A 22,093-nucleotide genomic window follows, 5' to 3' on the forward strand; every position below is an offset into this window, starting at 1 on the left:
GCTGCCCCAGGTGCACCTTAATGTAAAGGTCTTAAAAGACCTTTACGTTATCCAGAATTTGATCTCCACCTGTCCTGCTCCCTGGTCTCCTCCTCCCGTCTTTGAAACAATGGGCATCAAATCCAGTGGCACTCAGGATTGACCTTTCAAATAGTTGGAAGTAGCAGTTTTCCTTATTTTTGCTTTTCCATGAAACTGCTACCCCCATTCTTTATTGTTTCTGCATAGACCGGTTTCCAGATGTCCTTAGGATCTGCATGGATCGCGGGTAGTCATTCAGAGAACACAGTGTATGATTGGATCTAGCAGGTGTCAACAACAGATTTGAAAAGATGACCTGACACTCATCTCATGACCTCCCGTCCTATTTTCCCTTTCATCAGTATTTGTTCTTCCTATTGAAAGATGCTGGCTATTAATGAAGACACAGAACCAGGGTCAGTGATCCTACCTGCAGTCACTCTAATGTCATCTTCTCTAAACACAGCTTTAAGCCAGGAATTCTCAATGGGGTGACAGTACCTCCCAGTGGGTGAAAGAAGTCTAAGATAGTAAAATGATGTGTGGCCCTCCAAAGTGCACGCCTACCCTATAAATTCTCAGTTCTCAGTATTTCATTTTTCTCATTAGGGAAAATTTAATTTTTCTCTTGCGGGAAGAAGACATGATTAAAAACCAAAAAAGGTTAAAAACAGATCTTTAAGCCAGAATGCCCCCACCAAAGTGCTAAAATAATTTTTTCGTGTTTAAAACAAACAAAAAAGCCCTGCGATGCCTGGGTGGCGCAGTGGTTGAACGTCTGCCTTTGGCTCAGGTTGTGATCCTGGGGCACTGGGTTTGAGTGTCACATCAGGCTCCCTGCAGGGAGCCTACTCCCTCTGCCTATGTCTCTGCCTCTCTCTCTCTCTCTCTCTCTCATGAGTAAATAAAATCTTAAAAAAAAAAAAAAAGCCCCAATCACTGGGAATTGGGCCCTCCTCTCCTGACATAGGCTGGCGTTCCCCACACTGTTCTGGTTTCCCCCGTGTGAAGAAAGGGTTTTGTGTTAGGTTTGGTAAAAGCTGGGCTTAGGGAATCCCATAGATTTCTTGACTGTAGCTGGACTTCTTGGGGCCTCTCAGGCATGTGTGCACTATGTGAATTTCAGAGGTAGGACTGTTTTCTACACGTTTTGTCTCAGGAGCAGGGGTGCTGCCATCTGCCACTTCCTGGCTGTGACCTTGAGCAAGCCACTTAATGACGCAGAGCCTGTTTCATAAACTAAAACCTTCATAGGGTGGTTTGGGACAGAAATGAGCAAATGTATACTTAGTACAACACTTGGCACATAAAGCCTTCACCAAAACAGCTGTTCCTGTCATTTATAATCATTGCTAGGAAGGGTAACAGACTCTCTGGAGGCTCCTGGGAAGAATCTTTAGTTGTCCGTAGGCCACTAATGGACCTTGATCTTGGTGCTGGTTTGAGACATTTATAGTAGGTGTCAAATCCCAACCTTCCTTCCACAAAGACGTCAAATGCCCAAACACATCTTACCTGTTTAGCTGTTGCCTCCCTCCGACACCGGTTGGCTTAAAATTGACCAATATGTCTGGCCCACTCCCCTATGACTTTTCCCAGCTTTTGGTTGGAAACCACCAGAGTTGTACCACTTTGGTTCCTCGCCAAAGGGTCTGCAGAAGTGAACCAGTGCATCCAGCACATCATCTCGGGGGCTGGTCTGGAGCTGTCCCCCCAGACTCTGAACTTGGAAGGTGCCCAGCCCAGTGCCTTGCCCGGGCCTTGCCCAGGGCTCAACGAATGCCAGAACTTCTCATCACCGACAGAGTACTTGTCCTCATTCACGTTCTGGCTTCTCATTTTGGTTTTAGTTTTCCTTGCTGGCATCCACTGCTGCAAAACCTTACCCATCTGGCGCCCAGAGGAGAACACTAGTGCTCCCCTGTAACCTGAACTGTGGACTCACATCTGGCCTCAAGAGCCTCGCCTCCTTAGGGAGGTGGGCCTCCGCTGAGACAATTCTGCATGTGCTCCTACTCAACCTGTGTCTCTAATGTGAAGCCACTTTAGAACTGAGCTATTCCAGGGGCAAGAAAAACATTCCAGGAAAAGCATTTTCATTTTATTTAAAAATTATTTACAATTTATTAATCCTTCATAAATGCTTTATTTCAAAATCTTTGTTTTTATTTTTATTTTTTAACCTGAAGAAAATCTTAAGAGAACAGAGCAGGGACTAGTGAGGAGAGTGGTGACAGACTCCTTTGGGATTTGGCAAAGGGATGGATGTAATGCAATAGCAGTAGCCTGAGCCCCGTGGCCTGAGGGTAATGAAAGGAAGACTAGCCAGGCTGGCCCCCTTGGGCCAGTGGCCAGCTGGGCAAGAAGACTGATATGACAGTGCTTGCTCGAAACTCACTGTTGGCTGATTTTGGTCTCAGGTGCCCAGCACGGAGGGCTGACACTTTGCCTCTTCCTATTAGGCAGGATAGGTGTTGTGGGTGGGTGGCAGCTGTGGGGTCACCTAGGGGGTCATGCACCGCTGAGCCTCAGGCAGAGCCAGGCAAGGGGATAACTGATAATCATACACCGCTGGAAAGGGCATCTCCAGCTGGAAAGTCTTTCCTTCCACCTGCTGTGGCCCTCCAGTCTGCAACACCTGCTCTGGTTTGGTGGTGAAGAGAGGACAAAGTTACTGGGGGTATGGCAACAATACCCTAATCCTTGGGTGTGCCAAGGATTTCTGAAGACTTCCACTTCTTGGCGTGTGCCAACTTTCTCCATTTAATAAACATGAGAGAAGACGGCCTGTCTCTAAAAGTCTGTCTTGAATGGCCCCTTACTCACTTCACTCTGCATTGCAGAACCTTTGGGCTGACAGTTCCACTAGTTAAAATTTGTAGTTTTTAACCCTTTGTGGATCTGAGACCTTTGAGAATCTCATGAAAGCTTTAGCCCTCTGGACAACACTCATTAGAACACACACACTAAGTTCTGACGGTATTAGGGGTTTCACAGACCCTCTGAAGTCCAATAATGGACCTTCTGGGGTGACTGACCCCCAAATTAAGAACCCCTGAGTTAAAGGTTCCTTTGGGTAAGCATTTTCTTTTGAGATGCAAATAACCCAGAGGAATTATCAGTCTTCCCTTCTTCCCTTGTGATTACAGACTGAATGCGCGTGAGGGTGTGAGAGTAATGGTTTTGGGAGAAGGCGAGGTAAGCCTGGATAGTAAATCCCACGGAAAGGTTTGGGAGTGGTTTGGAGATTACTTTAAGTAGCAGAATGAGATCACTGGATCCCTGATAGAGGGAACTCAAGATATGGGAGATGGAAAGGGAGACAGGTGTCTTAAAGACAACCTTCACTTACTCCCACATTTACCCAAAGGTTGGTTGGCTGTATGGTTAGTGATCTCGATTTTATTCTCCAAGGAGGTATGTGGAGTCATTCTGCCATCTGGTGGTCATACTTTGAATTGCATCTGCTGTAACATCCAGGTGAAAAAACATCTAGTTAAATTCTTGGAATAAACTACACTTAGCTGACCTGCTGGGGGAAGAAGGAGTAAGGAATGGGGTGGAGTGGAGGAAAGGGATGAAAAAGAAAAGCAGCTCTTCAATGTTCCTGTGTAATGCACACTGAAGTCCCACGAAAGCTTGCATCCTTCTTGGCTGACCTGGGCACTCTTTGGTTTGTCATGGCTATACTTGCTTTAACAGCTTAGAATTTCTCTACCTAAGTTTTTGTTTGTTTGCTTTGATTTCAACTTAAAACTTGAAGTTCCATCTCTAGCTCCCAATTGGGTCTCTGCTCTCTGCTTCTCCTCTTCCAGAGCAGATATACTGATGGATCGAGAATTGCTGATCGGGAGCCAAAAAGATGTGTCCCTGGGAAAAAAACGGTGACTTGGAGGTTCCAACTTGTGGTCTTTCCATTCCAGCCGAGACACACTTCCCTGGCTGCTAGAACCCTTATCTAACAGGAAACCGGTCACCAACAGTTTTCTGTTCTGTAACATCACATGCCAACACAGCTGAGTCCCACTGCTTTCAAGTCCTGGAGGAATTCTCAGTGCATCTCCTGACCTAACCTTCATACCTGCTACTCCAGCTGCCTATGTGCTTGTCTGCCAGTAGCACCTTCTGAGCTAGGCTAAGCATGAAATATGGCATCAGGGGATCCCAAAGAACAAAAAGGGAGTCAGGGGTCCCAGAGTGGCATTGTCATCTTGGGGTCATTTCTTCTCCAGTCCTAGACTGTACTGTGGAAAAGACCATTCTAGCATGTTCCACTGGAAGCACCTCTATCCATGGTGGCCACAGCAGGGATCTGAGTCAAACTGGAGGCAAAAAGGGAAAATCTGCCAAACTGACAGCTAGGGGTGAAGAGGTGGTAAGGAAAGCAGAATGCTCTGTCACCTGTGGGAGGCCTCGGGAGACGCAGAAGATGGGAGGGTGGGTTCTCCCTCGAAGCTGAATCTCACATACCCAGCAAACACTGTCTGCCCTGTCATGTGATCAGAGGCATTAGATTGGAGTTCTCCTCAGAGGCTCTCTCTCCATCGGATGACCTCTTCCTTTTTCGACCACCTGGAAAACAATTTGTAAGGATCAATCTCTGGCCGGGAGGACATTCCTTGATCCATTCTCTCTTGGTGGCCCAACTTCTCTTCAAAATAGAAGCAGAAATGCAAACAAAGCCCCTGATAGTTTGGCAGGACTGCATCACATCCTGGCGCAGATATCAGCATATTTACATCTTGAAGGATTAGGACAACACCTTCTACCTGAGATGACATCTCTAAAAACCTAGACCAGTGTCAGTGGAATGGAGATTTCCCCAAATGATTGAGTAAAGCCCATGGAATACCTCAGGATCATGTCTGTCCATCCCCTGAAGGCCCTGGCCCACCTCACTGCCAGACACCTGAGAGAGGACTGATCTCACAGCCTCTGATGATCTGTGAGTCAGGGTTTCAGTGGGTGTAGCTGGGAGGCATGCTCACGGGTCTACACTCTTAGCTTGGAAACGACCTTCCTTCTGCATTAGGGCAGGTGGGGGTAATCACATAATTGTATTTAAGGATGGAAGGGCAATCTGTTCCCAGCTCTGCTGATTTTAGGAAGGAGTATTTTTTACCTTGTTCTTTTTGCTATCAACTTCCTTCCATGAACGGTATTACTTTCTTTTCTACTAGGCCTCCTGGACACAAATTCTTTTTTTTAAAGGACCAGACAGTAAATCTTATAGGTTTTGCAGGCCATCTGGTCCCTGTTGCAACTGCTCACTGCTGCCATTGTGGCTATGAATCACAATGGGTCTAGGATCCAGTAAGTCTTTCTTTATACAAACGGACAGAAGAGGGAGGTCAGGATTTGGCCATGGCCGTGGTTTGCAGACTCCTGTCCTAGACAACCACCAACTAAACGGGACACATCCCCCCATATCAAGGGCACAGTACTGGCCTGAGCCCTGTTATGGATTTTCACAGTTGTACCTCATTAGGGTCCCACAAGGAGTCAACGGTTCTCCTTCCAGGAGTAATATCCTAACATGCTTTTTCTAGGTGGTGGGAGGCTTTCATCTGGGTGAAGAGCTACTTACTTAAAGTTCTCAGCAGCTTCTTGCCCACAGTTTCCTCAAAGTCACTACTGCAGGGGCTGGTCTCTGTGTCGAGGTTGATATTACAACATTCGCTATCTGATGCTGAGAGAAAGGACAGAAGAAAGAACTCAAGAACTCTTCCCACCCTACAGACCTAGGGGTCTAGAAAGGGTGATTCTGACTGATATTCCTCAGTAGGTGAAAGTTCAAAGCCAGAGCCAAGTTATGGCCGCAGTGGCAGCCATAACAGGGATGGGTGCCTAGGGAACTGTGGGCTCTCATTAGTTGGCAAGGGGCATCTTAGTGTCACAAAAAGAACGAAGAGGTCAGGAGTGAGAATCCAACTATCCAAACATTACTTGGCAGGAGAGAGATGAAGAGGTCAAGATGTTCTCTGATCAGTATCTTTGCCAGACAAAAAGCACCTTTGAGGACACTGACATGGGGATGTCTCCTTCCAGTACTTGCTAGATCAATACTAGATCAGACAAGTCCCTTCTCTGGGCTTCAGAGTCCTCATGCAAGGTACCCTGTGTCACACAAGGAGGATGGACTAGATGAACTCCAAAGACTATCTTCACCATTCTTATTCCTTTGATACAATTTCTTGCTTCATGCTTTAGCTACCAAACTCAGTGTGTGAGGGAGAAAAAAAACACCAGTTCTAAATTCAGGTCCTGGAAAGCTGACTATGTATGCCTCAGATATTGAGTTAGCCACAAGTTCAAATGTTGTCTTACTGACCACAAAAATTGATGAGCACCTATTAGGTCATTGCTCTGGACTTGAGGGGTGTCAGACCATGGACTGGAGCAGGTCTAGGATGTCAGGTGGGGTAACTGCTGCCTTGTGGGGTGCATCGGCACTGCTGAAGGCTCGGAGAAGTATATCTTAGTGAGGAAAGTACAGGAGGATCTCAGGATTGGTGGGACACGGGGAGCTTAGAGCAACACCACTGCCAGGATAGAAGTGTTGAGAGTCTCAGAGGGAGGTGATACGACCTCAGGGCTCAGGACAAGTCCTACAGATCACCTCTAGCCCAAAAGAAGTGAAGAGCCCTGCCAGTAAGAATGATGGCTGACTTCAGTGTTCTATTCTGTAAGGTAGGTCTACTGACAACTACCTCATATTCACAGAGCTGTGATGTGCCCTCTATATGTGCTATCTCATTTATGCCCAAAGCTTCTTTATGACCTAGCCAACGGGATTTGTATCTCTTAACCTATTAAGGAAACAGAATCTTAGATGAATGTAACTTGCTAAAACTTGCATAGCTCCTAAGTGAAGGAGCCAGGATCCGAATTCAGGTGGAAACTGGCTCCTAACACCTCCTGACACATTGTCCTCCTGGGAGAGTGGATTGTCGGGCCTGATGAGGGGCTGGTGCTCAGTAAGTGTGAGGAAGTGGTAAATACTACAGGGAGGTTGGGGTCCCTCGTCCTGCTTTCCCTGGGCCATGCCAGTGCCTGATGGTGAGGACCCCGATTTCCCTCCCTGACCTGCTGTGGTGGGAACGGCTGCAGAAGACAGCGAGAGCTGCTGTGTGCTCTGCTCCTCGAGGTCCGTCATTTCCTCCTGGGTGAAGGCCATCTCCTCCATCCTCAGGTACACCACCTCGCTGGGGCTTCTCAGCCCATCTGAGCGGCTGCCTGGGGAGGACGGCAGGTGTGTGACTGATCTGCTCTGGAGAAAGCCTGAGACTCTGGCTGGCACAGGATGGCAGCTCTGGGCAGGGGTGAGGGAGGAAGGCGGGGCTGCCTTCACCTCGTGGCAGCCAGCCCACCCACCCAACTGACTTACACGGCAGGCTGTTCCTGTTGCCGAGGAGGGCGATGGCAGGGTCATCCTTGGGGGTCTGGGGTGTACCCCGGGTCGTGGGGGCTTTGGTGGAGTCTCCATCAGCGAAGGCCTCCATGTCGGGGGACTGGGGTGAGCTGTCCATGTGGCAGGCAGTGAGTGCATTCTGGTACTGCTGCCGTGTGATCTAGAAAGAAGAGGCAGAGGCAGGAGGAAGCTCAGGAGGGCTGGGCAGAGCTCTCTCTGGATGCGGTCAGCTTCTCTGAGCTCAGAAGCAGCTCTACTAGGGTGTGCTGGAACCCCCGACCTCTGTGGTCTAGGATCCATGAGCTGGGTGCTTTCCCAAGCTGTACCAGCCTAGCAGTTGAGGGACAACGAGTTCCCATTTTCATTTTTATTGGCTCTGGATTCCTCAGTGCACCTGGAGGAGCCAGACTCGAGAGAGGATGGAGGGTACCTTCAGTTAGCAGGGTAGCTGGCCACAGAGTTCTAAACGCATGCTACTATTGCCAAGGGCCCTCTTCCCAAGGGTGAGTTGATGGGGACTGTGGGGAGGGAAGTTCTGCTCCTGGTCCTTCTGTCAGGAAGCTGGAGGCTGAGGCCTGAGAACATTGCTGATTTGACTTGGCCCATGGCTGGATGTGGGCTCCTACTCCTATGTGGGAAAATTCTAGAGCAGAGGTCTACCCAGTCGTCTCCTCAGATCATGGGAGTCTTACTCATGATTTTCCTGATATCTCAAGCCTCACTCACAAGGAAAAATATCTGGAGAGTTAGGCTTAGCAGACCACAAGGGAGCTTCTAGAACTCCAGGTAGGAAAAGTAGGGATTAAGTATCTTTTCTGGAATATAGAAAGGTTTATCTGTCATCCCTGTTCTCTGTCTGCCTGATACCCCTGTTTTCAGTAAAAGTGGGCTGGTTTTTGCACTATCCAGTATAGAAACATGATACAATTAATCATTAAAAGGCATTGGGTGAAAAGTTACAATGGTACACAGTGCTACATCCTTCCCAAGGACCATGGCCTACACTGTTTTCCTTCCTTCTTTCTTGCATTTAGTTAGACAAATAGCAAAACTACAAACTGCTCATATTCCTTCTTTCTTTAGGGGAGGTATCACATGTGGGAACAGGAAGGCTGTGTGGCTGGAAAAGAGGGGATGGTTACGTGTTTCATGTTGGAACAGAGGTGGCTTGAAGCTGATTTGGTATCTGGCAAGGGCTCTTTTGACAGTGGGCCCTCGTCAACTGAGGATTCCTCAGCACCTGCTCTCCAGACCCTCCTTTCCTGGATGGCTGGGATGTGCCCCATGCCTGGCCTCCCTGGGAGCTGTCGATGATGGCTGAACCCAAGGCCTGGTGTCAAGCCTAGTCTGCTCAGTACTCACACTGGGTTAACTCACCATCACCTGTGGCTCATCCCACTCTGCATTCCTCACACACCAGTGTTCCTCCTTTCAGTATGGGCTGTTGCTCTGGACATTTTTTATTGAGTAGGTGAGTTAATTTTTCCTGCTTTATTATCCTCTGATGTTCTTCCTACATTTCCTAGACCGTATGGTCCTCCATTTACTCCAAAATGTTTTACAATTATTTAGTACTCACCCTGAATGTTAGGTCACAATCTTCACCAAAATACCTAACCTCAACAACCATTCAGGCAATGAATGTTTCCTCTTCATAAACAGAAATCTTCTATCTTCCCTCAAGATGGGAACTCATTATTTTGTTGGACATTATCAATCCTTTCTTCTCTGACAGACTTCGGGATATCTTGCATGAGGATCAAGCAAATTCTAAGCACAACTAATCTAATCACTAACACCTATTAAGAATGCATGTCATTTTGCAATCCTTATGGGACACATGCATGCAGAGATCCCAAGCTTCTTCTTGATAGTTTAAAACTGTGATTCTCAAACTCAACATCAGAATCACCTGGAGGGCTTGTTAAGACAAGATTGCTATGCCCCACTCTCAAGTTTCTAATTCATTAGATCTGAAGTGGGCCCTGGAAGTTTGCATTTCTAACAAGTTCCCAGGTGACGCTGATGCTGCTGGTTTGGAGACCACACTCTGAGAATCACTGACTTAAGACGTAGTTAAAAATCAAACACAGTTAGGGACACCTGGGTGCCTCAGTGGTTGAACATCTGCCTTGGGCTCAGGTCATGATCCCGGGGTCCTGGGATTGAGTCCTGCATCAGGCTCCCCGCAGGGAGCCTGCTTCTCCTTCTGCTTATGTCTGCCTCTTTCTCTTTTCGGTGTCTCTCATGAATAAATAAATAAAATCTTTAAAAAGAAAAATCAAACACAGTTTTCAGGTTTTTGTTTTTTTCCCCTTTTTTAAAGGATTCAAATGGATAAAGCAGCAAAGCATTAACTGGCATGGATACTTTTCAGGTCAAAATAATATGTTCTGTGCTTTATGGCGTGCAGCAATGGGGGTCTCCACTTAGCATCCGTCTAAAGTCTTCAATAGATTCAATGTTACTGCCGACCTTTGCAGCCCCTTTTTTGGGAAGTGAGAAGTCAGGTTCAGAAATTTCCCCAGGAGATCTCAACTCTAGAGCCTACCCTCAGTCTTATCTTGAGTCAGTCACACAAAACATCAGGCATGTATTAGAGATCTCACAACCAGCCGTCTGTGATGCAGCCCAAGCTGATGGTTCGGGGACTTGAGTGCTTCAGAGAAAGGATCAAAGTGACATGCTAATTATTCATGCCTCCTGGGATGGTGCTTCTCAACCTTGGCAGCGCATTAGAATCACTTGGGAAGCTTTAAAATATCCTGAGACTCAGGCAACACCCTTAAGCAATTATATCCAAATCTCTGAAAGTGGGGCACAGACATCAGGATTATTTGAAGCTCCCTAGGTGATCCAGTGTACACCACGGGTGAGAGGCACAGCTCTGGATTCTTGGAAGTGCCCCCTGTAATCAATTAGTATTTTCACTCCCCCTTGATAATTGCCTTCACTGATGTTCAACTTTCATACTGGACCCCCAGCCTGGGGAGAGGGCTGAAATAAGAAACCTCCATATGAAGAACATAAACTCTGGCAAAACTACAGATGAAACCAATATTATTATTTCTTTCTGAATGCCTTCCATAGTCCCACAGAAATCTGTTTGATAAATCCGTCAAGAAATTACTGCCAGGAAAAAGCTCCTTTCTCTAGATAAATGATGTACTTCCTCACACCGGATGAGAATACAAATATCCCACTATATTTGCCCTCTTTGCTTTTATGTCCAGAAAGCTCACAGATAAATTTATTATTTACTTATGGTAACAAACTCATGCCTGTTAACTTTTTCACTGCATTTGTTTGCAATTTCTTTTTAGTTTCTTATTTAAAATATCATTGGGTTAATTTTGGGAGGGAAATCATATATATTACTGGAAGTGCTATAACTATCCTAAAGAGATAGGACTGATATTAGGATTTCAGATGTTGGTGGAAGCCCTAGTGCTAGTGTCATCTGTAAGAGCTTGCTTTTGCAGGTAGGGGTTAGGAAATGATGATGGAACCTTCCATCCATAGAGCGGATGATGGCTTACAGAGCACTGGGATATGTGCTATCTCCTTTGCTGTTCATAATGACTGTGTGGGGTACATATGAGAGCCCTTGCGATCCTCACCTTACAAATTAGAAAACAAGGTCCTGAAATGTTGAGGGATTGTCTAAATTTTGACAGTAAGCTTTCAGAATCTTAGCCAGTGCACTGTCTCCTAAGGTGTGCCCAGGAAAGTGCTATTCACTCTTTGGAGCCTGGAAGATGGAAGGGAAAGTGAGATGGTGGAACTCCGAGTTCCCAGAGGAGAAACTCCAGAGTCTAATAATGGTACCCCTGCAGCCTGGTTATTTTGGTTTAAAGGCCTTTATCTTGCTCTCCAGGGACAATTGATCTTAGCCTGGGCTCTGTACACTGTGAATGGATGTACCTGGTTGCACTGGGCTGTCTTTCACAATCCTTTAGGGGAGGTGCCCCAATAACTGCTTTGTATCTTGGGGTCTTGATGATTGAAAAAGAGCTGGCACATGGCCTGAACTAGTGTTACCATCAAACCCAATTATCTAACATACCCATAGTGTTCCAGAAGGCAAAGGTTTCTTTGGAGTCTTGCAGGTTCTCCTGGCTTAAAGGATGGAGAATTTTCCTAAATGATACTTGATAAGCTCAACAAAGCACTTGACATTACTCTTTTTGGGTTAACTACTTAGTTCAGATTTGGCTTGTAGATTAGTGTCACTTCTGCCACTTTCAAGCTGGGCAACCTTGGCCAAATCATTAACCTCTCTGAGATAATGAGAGAACATGAATTAACTTGTCATCCAACTGTTAGAAATTACTGTTTAAAACACATTCACACCCCATCTCTCACAAGTTAACTTTATAATGGGCATATACTTCAAAGAAAGGGGTCAAACCTACCATCTCATTATGTCTAAACTGTGGATGGCACATCATGAGGTGGGGCAGGAGAAGAGGTCCCTCTCCCCGGGAGTAAGAGTAGAGGTGCTGCCAAAGAACTAGATCTTAGGAAAGTAAATCCTTAACTAGAAAAATAAAGCAAAAGTAGGGGAAGGAAGGAGAATCCAAGTGGAGACAATGAGAAAAGGAAGCTGGAGAGAGGAGACATGGTGAGTGAGAGAAGACATGAGGGAGGGGGAAGGAAAGGGGTGTGTGCTGGTTTGTGAAATGGCTTCAGGGGTTCAGGGCTCTGATCACTGGTACATTAACTATGGTCCCCAAACCAGAAGCCTCTTGGGAGTGTTGCAAAGTGCTGTTATTTAGTTTATTTTTGGAAAGGTTCTGTCCAGGCGGCATGCACAGTGAACTGTGCCATTCTTTGTTCTTAAGAAAAAGTGATATCATTCTCCAGTAAGCTGGAATGAAGGATCCAGGAATTCCAAGACTCTTTAAGCATTGTTCTAGAGTAAGACAACGAGTGGGGAATAAAGTATTCTTTCTGATATTCCTTCCTTATGAGGTACTGAGTTCCCTATTATGGAGGCATTCATACAGACACTAGGCAACCACTAGTCAATGGTGTTAGAGGGAAGATTCAGATGGCCACAGCCACGACCCAACAGAAGTGGGCAAAAGCATGGCTTTGTGTGTGGGGGTGGGGAGGGGTTACCCCATTCAGGGGTGAGGGCAGAGGTTGGGGAAGAACCTATACTGTCGGGTGGATGGTTGTGTAAAAGGAAAAGTACCATCCGCTGGTTGCTCTCTCTCTGTGTTTCACAGTCTTGCTTTCATAATGCTTCTTCTTTTTAAATTTAAAAAAGAAAAACAATCAACTACCGCTATGTCAATGTGTCACCTTCAAAGAAATTGTTGACGGGATCCCTGGGTGGCACAGCGGTTTGGCACCTGCCTTTGGCCCAGGGCGTGATCCTGGAGACCCGGGATCAAATCCCACATCAGGCTCCCGGTGCATGGAGCCTGCTTCTCCCTCTGCCTATGTCTCTGCCTCTCTCTCTCTCTCTCTGTGACTATCATAAATAAATAAAAATTTAAAATATATATATATATATAAAAAAAAGAAATTGTTGACAATGCACCACTCTAGAAAATGTGTTCAGGAAACAACCTCTCCCCAGCTGCATTTCTAGATTTACGTGTTACTTTTTTTCTCTTTCAGTTTTTTTTTAAAGTTTTTATTGTGATTCAAGCATTACTTTTTGTCAGTTTGCTCCCCCTGTTCAACGGTCCAAGATCTTCTTCCTATCTACCAAAGTACTGTCCAATAGAAATATAATGAGTCCCACATGTAATTGAAAATTCTTTAGTAGTCACATTAAAAATAAGTAAAAACAAATAGATGAAACTGATTTTAATAATATGTTTCATCTAACCCAACATATCCAAAAAAATTCACTTCAACATGGAATCAACATAAAATTATTAATGGGGAATTGTACATTCTTTTTTTTTTTTTATTAAGTCCTTGAAATCCAACATGTGTTTTTCATGTATAGCGCATCAATTTGGATCAGCCACAACTGGTGTGCTTGGGGGCCACTGGTGGCTACTGGTTACCATGTGGATGGCAAAGGTCTAGCAGACAAACCTGAAGCTCCCTGCCCAGTTTTGGTAATGTGGCCTTGCATGGCCAGTGGTACTCCTACTGCCTGCACAGAAGCACGGGGCCAGTTCAGCTTCTTCACTTCCACTTGAATGCACTGTGCCTACTTGCCTTCCACACGCCTGTTCATCGATGTCTCTCCTCCTAGTCTTTCCTAATTCTTAAAGGTCTCGCATATTCACCAGCAATATCATCCTTAAAGTAAGTGCCACACAGATTCATCATCAATTAGAGACTACCCTGCATAGGTCACTACAGCCTCACCTACATTTCTTCTCCCTAACTAGCTTTTACTCTCCTCATATGGCAGAAGTTATGTTTTACATTTCTTTAGAGTAGACCGTGGGGTCTAGAACCATTATTAATGCTTAATAAATGTTTACCGACTGCTTCACTGAGGGAATCAAACCACTGCTCCAAAGGCAACATGTTTTTATTCTCTCTTTATTACCATAGATACAACCATTTCTTAGCAATAGCTTGAGCTCAAGCTGTCTTACACGGTGAACAGTTAGGAACTCAAGCATCCTCTAAATTACGAAGAAAATGGAGATCTGTTTATCTTGAACCAGAAGTAAGTGTACTGTTCTGGACATTTTGCTTTAGTGGCCAACACGTCCAGCAGCTAGCCTTTGGCCAGTGTGCTGTCTCCTATCTTATGATGTTCTTCCCTCAAAGTACCACCCTGAAATTTAGGGCTTCTGCCACCAGATGGTGATGGGGCATCTTGGTCACGGTTACACAATCCATACTCTAAGACATCTGCTGAATGGTCTGAGTTTAATAAAGACATTTACAAAATACATTCTTATAAAATTCATAAGGATGCTTTGATACCTTCACTCATAATTCACTATGATTAGTCACAGCTTTAATATCTCTCCCAGATAATCACTAGACACACCTTTCTATCTAATTTTGTAGCTTATCTTGGAGTCAGATTACTCCTGAACTTAATAAACACTGGAACTTCAGTCTGTTAGGCATAAAAAACCCTTGCAAAACTCTTCCTGCAGCTGGTCACAGGGGCTTGGGCTGTGAGAACACCGCCCTTGCACAGTTTTCTCTTTAGCTCCTCAAAAGCTCTCCCTCTGTTAAAAAGGCAATGGGGGGTGGGTGGGCAGGTGGACCAGAGGAGTAAAAGGGCAGCCCAAACAATGGCCCTCACAAGTCTGTTACATCAGCAGAAAGGGATTTTTTTTTCCAGAAAGGGAATTTTAACTTTTATCTAAGGCATCATCTTAATGTATATTAAAAAACAAACGGAAGAGAACCAGCACCAAAATGAAACACATGCTTGCATTCAAGCAAGAGCGTGAACCCCTAAAGTTTCCTTCTACAGAACTGTTAGAATTGAAGTTTTTAAGAGACAGGGTCACAATTTGAAGGAGTTTCTGAATAATACTTTAATTGGTTTCTAGCCTCCCCTCGACTTCTAACATTTAGTCTTCTCAAAGTCAAAATGTCAAGGTGGGTAAAAGGACCATGTTCTGTAATGCTCGGCTGCCTGGGTCACAGCAAGGTCCTCTGTCTTGACCAAAGGATGACCCCTGTGGCTGAGCTGACCCCGGGTTTGGGGTTCTTAACTCGCCTTCCATCTCACGTCGGGAAAGACACTTCCCTTTTACATTCCTCATTAGCTGTGAATGTCCCTTCATTAGGTTCTGGCATGGATGTCTAGGAGCTCATCTGTGAGTTTTAAGAAGATCCTTATAAACTTCATGCTAGGTGTTCCTCTTAACACATTCCTCTTTGAGGAGCTGCCCAGTTCATCCCCTGAAAGTGCTCTCTAATGTACGCATGCCTAAAGATGTTCCAGAAAACTCTGGGCTCACTGTGGTTGCTCATTAAATAGGATGCCACCCCAAAATCTCATTCACTTTCCTCCCCACCAACAAGCCAAATCCTCATTTTGATTTTCTAAATTTATTATATAAATAATGTTAGAGACTGAACGTTTGTGTCCTAAGATTCATATGCTGAAATCCTACTCCTCAATGTACTGATGTGTGGAGGTGGGGCCTTTGGAAGTAGTTGGGCTGTGAGGGTGGAGCCCTCATAGATGGAATTAGTGTCCTGATAAGAAGAGAGCTTGCTTCCCTGTCCGCCTCTTCCCACCACGTGAAGATACAAGAAGATGGTTATTTGCAAACTAGAACGAGGGCTCTCACTGGATCTGCTGGTTCCTGGGACTTAGACTTCCAGCCTCCAGAACTGTTGAGAAATAAGTGTTTGCTGCTTAAGTCGCCCCGACTGCTTAGTTCAGCAGCCTGAACTAAGACAAATAAGAAAATCTGAGAAAGAAACTTAACAAAAATGCCCAGTGCATGTACAGTGGAGTCCAAGTGGCTTCCGTCAGCCCGCATATGGCAGGCAACACTGCTGCTGACCCTCCACTGTCACTTCGCACCAGCCTTTGTCTTTGCACACCGTGTGCCAGCACTCAGGTCTGTGAACCACTAAGCTCTTTCTCACCTTTGTGCTCTCAAATGTTCTCTCCACCTCCCCTTTCAGGTCCCAGCAAAAATGTCCTTTTCTTAGCCTGCTCTGATAACCATTTCTAAAGCAAGCAGCCCCCTTGCCAAGTCTGCCCAATCACTGTCTATCCCACCACCCTGTTTGTTTCCTTGGTAGCCTTTACCACTACCAGAAATTAAGTTCTTTACGATGTGGTTACTTGTGTATCCTCTCTGTCCCCCTCCTAGCATGGAAGCTCTAGAAAGACAGGAGCTTATGGTCTTGTTCATCAGAGTATCTTGTCAATGTCCAGGCAATGCCAAGCACAGTGTAGGCATTCAGTCAATATTTGTTGAACCCTGTGCTCATACTGTGACTTTCGAGTTCTTTTCCCATAATCACAAGACCAGTACTACAAACCCAATAATAGCTGTCAGAGTAGATCTTCTCTGATCCCATTTTTTCCTACCCCCACTTCTGAGGAAGGCCTGCAACAAGAGGGCTTCAGGGCTGGAAGCAGGGAGGGGAATCATGGGCTTCAGTTTTTCTTAGGCTCTACTTGATTGTCACATAGGATTTGTGAAGTGTTTCTAGTCATATATATACCCATGACTATTTGAGGGTTCATTCCCAAAGTCACTTCCCCCCCGGGGCTCCTTCAACTCGGATTTCCTACAACTCTCCCTAGAGCACAGGGATTTGAGGGTTTGGGCTCTGGGGACAGAGAGACCCAACTCTGAAGCTTGGCTCTGCCACTCACCAGCCCTGTGACCTTAGATGTAAGCTCCAATGTCTCCATGTCTATAATGGGGATGGAAGTAGAACCTACCTCACTGGGTGGTGGTAGACTTAGTGGATCATTCAGGCAAAGGAGCTATAAAGCACATGCACAGAGTACCCCACAAACAGTTAGTACCCCACCTCACAGTCCAGGCTCAGCCCCTCCCTCTGGTAGCTTTCCATCTTTACAGTTTCAGCTCAGAGTGTTTGCAGAGTTCTGGAACACAGAAAGCCAGCCAGCACACACTGCTCTCCAATTATCAGAGCTTGTGTTCTGGACAGAAGGAGATGACCTCCTCCCACCTTTGTGATTAATATAGCTCTCATAATTCAGCCCACAACTGGGACAAGATTTATCAAGTGAATTCATTGGGTGGTTTGTTGGACTTGGATAAATGGGGGCTCACTCCTGATCTTTGGCCCAAGCATGTAACAGTTTGCAGAATGCTAGCAAACAAAACAAATAAAATAAAACCTATCAAAGCAAGAGAAAGGAGGCCATTCTAGAGGGTTTCTATGCAATCCCAATCCCAATTCCAATGAGGGATATGAAGAAACAGCTCCCCTCCTAACTACAAGGGAATGAGCATTGCTGCTTCTCTCTGCTGCATGTGCGAAGTGATGCTCCCCTGAGCTCCACACAGCCCAGGGACGGCTAAGGGTAGAACTGTTACATAAAGGGTTTTCAGTTAACATGCATGTCAAATTGCATTTTAGACTTGAAACAGTAAGGTGTAAAAATATACTATCATACTTAAAATCATAGCATGGTTTCTTCTATACACTTGGTTTATTAATCACCTGCAAATTAATCTTGAAAAGACAAGCAACTTGGTGCCAATGGCAGGGGATCCAAAGCAAACAGTTCTACTGGCAACTTGTCTCAGGCAAACTAATTCCCTATTGTTTTGTGCCTCAGTTTCCTCACACAAGAAACAGGGATCAGGAGATCCTAAAAGAATGACAAATAATGAGCAGGAATCAAGCTAACTGAAAATAGGGCCCTTCTAAAGCCAGGGAACAATGACCACGCAGCATTATCTGGGAGCACTGGGCATGGGGAGGCACACCCTGTCCTGCTTCCCCAGCTGGCTGGCCGGCGAGGGGATGGCCCTCCTGGGGGAGTTACCTTCACAAACTGCACATCACTGAGGATGTGCACCGAGTAGTCAGGAGTGTAGAGGTTGTTGCTGCTGCTGCACAGCTGGGTGTTGCTCCCCCCAAAGTCATTGCGCTCGCGGTTTGGAGACTCGGAGCGGTTCAGCCCGCTGCAGCGAGAAGGGGACCGGTTTACTGCAGATGGTGGGGGAGAGGCAAGGGAGAAAAGGCAAGGAAAGGTGGATAGGGAGAACAAAAAGGGGAATGGAAAGAGAGATGGGAGGGGAGAGAGAAAGGTGTCGTTTACTGAGGGCCTGCAGGACTTCTGGGCAGCAGTGGAACCGGGCCCTCACCCTTCCTGTCAGAAGGTGCCCAGCTGCCCAGCTGCTCAGCTGGGGACAGGAACTCAAGGCTCTGCTGTGCTCAGGCTCCTCCTGCTCCCCACAACCTCTCCCAGGGAGGAGCTGGGCAGAGGTGGTCCACAGCCTTTCTCACTTCTGGTCTTTGGGTCAAGTGCAGAAGATGAGGACCATGCTGTGAGTGCGGTTAGCTACTCCAGAGCATGAGATCCTCTACCAGGATATAAACTCCCTTCACAAGCCTTATTTTGGAAAGGTGAAGGCCTTAGGTCTGACAGCACATATATACCTTGCCATGGTGAGGCATTTTAGTGGGAGTAGCTCAGGTCTGCCCTAAGTTTGGCAGGACTCTGGATAGGCAGTAGCCCACAAACATATGGGTACCTATTTGGAATAACCCACATGCCTTCTGTCAAAGGCATCCTACATGTTCAAAGTCAGTGTTTTTTTTTTGTTTGTTTGTTTGTTTTTGTTTTTTGTTTTGGTTTGGTTTGGTTTTCAAGAACCACTTCTAGGGAAAGTTCAATTAAGACCATGTCACTTGGTTTCAAAACAGATATGTGAACTACCTTCCTTGAATCAATACAACAGAGGTTTTTTTTTTGTATATATATATATATATATATATATATATACATACACACATATATATATTTTTTGTATATATATATACATATATATATATATATATATTATTGGAGTTTGACCTGTCAACATATAGTATAACACCCAGTGCTCAAGTGTCCCCTTCAGTGCCTGTCACCCAGTCACCCCATCCCCCCGCCCACTTCCCTTTCCACTACCCCTTGTTCGTTTACAAGAAAGCTTTTTTTTTTTTTTGTATTTTTTTTTTTATTGGAGTTTGATTTGCAAGAAAGGCTCTTAAAGTGACTCTAACATCATCTCAAACACAGAATAAACCTGAGGGAGAGACCATCAAGCCCCTTTCACCCCTCGGCTTCCCAACTAATGTCACTCCGCATTTCTTCCCCAAAATGGGAAGGGGGTGTGCTGTCAGCCTCTCATAACACAGACTTAGTTCAGGGGCTTGAATACAGAGTCTGGTTCCTCAGAGATTCTGCTCCTTGTTCTTTAGAGGTAGAACCTCGGGAATTTAGTCTTGTCTCCTGAGATAATGGTGCCATCAATCAAGATAACTGATTAGCATGTATTTGGAGCAAATCCTGGAGGTTGATGGTCTGTTTAGCTGCAAGCTGTTACTGGAAACCAGGCAGTGGAAAGGGTAAAATAACAATAGGCTGAATCATTTTTCTCATTAGAACCATAACAATCGCTGCCTTGATAGGATTATAGAATTAAGGATTCTATTTCCAGTGTTCCCTTCTCAGTAAGTGCCCCCCGCATATGCTCCATTACTTAAGCCAGAAACCTGGCGGGCGCACCCCTGACTCCTGCCACTCCCCCAGCCCACACCAGGCCCTCTCACCTCCACTTCCCAACTAATAAGCCAGTCGTCTCTATCTCTGACCCCACTCAAGTCCCAATTACCTGGACCCCAGTCCTGTCTCCCCTCTGATAATCTTACGATCTGTTCTCACCTCAGCTGCCAGAATCACATTTTTAAAAGCACAAATCAGCTTCCTTTTATTTAGTCTGAATAAAATTGAAACTCCTTGTTTTTGTCCCTGAAACCCCCCCCATGACTTGACTCCTGCTTTCCTGTCTGGTCTCATCCTGGGGACTCTTTTCCCCTCTCTTTTTTGCTCTGCTGCCCTCAATCATGCAAGTGTTTCCCAACTAACTCAGAAATAGTATTTCTCTTGCCCACACTTATCCCCACCCCCACTGCTTGAGTCTCAGTCATTAGGTCTCAGCTGAAATCCACCTCCTCTGAAGACTATGGCTGTCCTAAGATTTCCCTGTGTTCTCCTATCACTGTCCCTTGTTCATTCCTTCCAAGTATTTTTCACAAGTTTTAATTCATTATGTGTTTGAACTTATGTCTATTCAACTCAATGCTAAATTCCATGAGGGCGGAGGCCTTATCTTTCCTGGTCATTGTGGTACACCCAGTACCTAGCATTGTGCCTGGCCTAGAGTAGGTGCTCAGGAAAAATGTATAGAATGATTGGATCAACACCTAAGGGATTCTTAAAGAGTTTTAATTTAAAAATCTAAATTTTGTGGGGTGCCTGGGTTACTCAGTCAGTGAAGTATCTGCCTTAAGCTTGGGTCATGGCCTCAGGGTTCTGGAATCGGGCCCCACATCAGGCTCTCTGCTCAGTGGAAAGTCTGCTTTTCCCTCTCCCTCTGATACCCCCTTCCCCACCACTGCTCATGCTCTCTCATGCTCTCTCTCACTCTCAAGTAAATAAAATCTTAAAAAAAAAAAAAAGAATCTAAATTTTGTTTAAAAAAAAGATTTCAGAGCTCTCAAATCATCCTGGATAGGAAATCCTTTCCTTTGCAATTTAAAATCATTCTGGGGAAGTTGACTTCTCCAAGAAGCTAGGGACAGGTAAAAGGACACTTCAGAACTGCAGCTGGAGAGAGTCAGAGAGTGTGCAATGAGAATCAAGGGCACCAGGAGGCCTCAGGCTTTGGGCCAGTAACCAGCAGGACACCAGTGCTTTAATAAAAGCATGTGAAACGGGATCCTGGGGTCAGGTCTCCTCAGCCCTACTTATCCCCTGGGTGATGGAGGGCCAGAACCTCTTCCACAGTGACCAGGGGCCAAGGAGGACAGTGATGGCACCGTGGACAAGAGTGAAGCACCCAGGTAATTGTAAATGGCAGTAGTACTGGGTAGGAAAATAAACATTTCATTTCTGGTTCTGGTCCCTTAAAAATAAACTGATGAGTTCTGGTTTGGCTAAATCCTTTGTGGTCTTCTGCAGGTGGTGGCTGCTAAGTTAGTCAATAGTGCTTCCTTGGGGTAATTGCTGTGGAAAAGGAAGGCAGGTAGTCCTGCAGGAGGGTGACTTCTTTGTTGTGTGAGTGGAGTCTGGAAAATCAGATCCTAAACTGGTGTGTCTTAGCCTCTACTCAGTTTGGAACAAGAGGAGAGAGTGTGAGCAGGGCCTGAGAAATAACCATATCTCCTTGACAACCCTCCACTTTGCCTGGTGGGACACATGCTTCACACACCTGATATGTGCTGTTCCATATCATCACCCCTTATGTCACAATTCTAGGCACATTTCAGGAGAATGGCAGGGAAACAGGCCTATCTTACCCACTAGACCACTTCCATCCATAGAAGGCTCTGCCTGAATCACTTCCACACTCTGTTGAAAATGAGGCCACAAATGCACCCCTGTTCCTCCCAGAGCTCTCATCCTCAGTGGCACTCAGGACAAGCATGCCACTCTGCTGTCACTCACAGGGACCACATGTCAAATGCAAGCGACATCACTGTTGTGCTAGGAGGAGAAGCATGTTCTGTTTCGTTTTGTAAAGTAAGAACAATGCTATTGAAAATTCCAAAGGATTTCCAACACCAAAAGATACAACTGTCTTATAAAGGTCGGGCCTATAAAAGCAATTTTTAAAAGGAAAAAAACCCTCACTTCATGACAAAGAAATCCCAGCTCATCTGAGTGTTGTGTAAGATCAATGTTTTCATGTCCCAGAGCCTGACATTCCTCAATAGGTAGGATGCTGATGACTTGGCATTTTGGTAATTGTGCACATACACTCAGAGGTTTCTGAGCAAGGGAAATGGAAATGCTTTTAATAAAAAAAAAAAGAGAAGAAATCAGTAACAGACGAGTGTCCCAGCAGCATGGCAAACTAGTTCAAGTTGCATAATTCCCCTTGGCATTTCCTAAGAGCAGAGGCCCAGTCTGGGGAAGTAAAGTGAAGAGGAAAATCCTAAACTATAGTCAAAGAGGTCTAAGAGGGACAGATCAAACAGTGATCAAACTGACCA

The 22,093-nt window shown here is 45.6% G+C and overlaps 1 protein-coding gene across 6 annotated transcripts in view; it reads right to left on the reverse strand.

Annotated features, from left to right (window-relative positions):
• Positions 1–2,100: 2,100 nt before the first annotated feature.
• The window catches only part of CNNM1 (cyclin and CBS domain divalent metal cation transport mediator 1), a 59,151-nt gene continuing 39,158 nt past the window's right edge, over positions 2,101–22,093 (reverse strand). For 2 of the 6 annotated variants that reach the window (XM_072805737.1, XM_072805738.1), the window contains 5 exons: positions 17,874–18,037; positions 7,409–7,592; positions 7,108–7,257; positions 5,609–5,710; positions 2,101–4,593 (listed from right to left, as the gene is read on the reverse strand). In XM_072805737.1, coding sequence (XP_072661838.1) covers positions 4,514–4,593; positions 5,609–5,710; positions 7,108–7,257; positions 7,409–7,592; positions 17,874–18,037 — 680 coding nt within the window. In that variant the 3' untranslated portion in view covers positions 2,101–4,513. Of the gene's footprint in view, positions 4,594–5,608; positions 5,711–7,107; positions 7,258–7,408; positions 7,593–17,873; positions 18,038–22,093 lie in introns of those variants that run through there. The other 4 variants (XM_072805739.1, XM_072805740.1, XR_012020744.1 and 1 more) reach the window with 3 other exon arrangements.

Source organism: Canis lupus, chromosome 29 (genome assembly GCF_048164855.1).
Source record: "Canis lupus baileyi chromosome 29, mCanLup2.hap1, whole genome shotgun sequence".
NCBI lineage: Eukaryota > Metazoa > Chordata > Mammalia > Carnivora > Canidae > Canis > Canis lupus.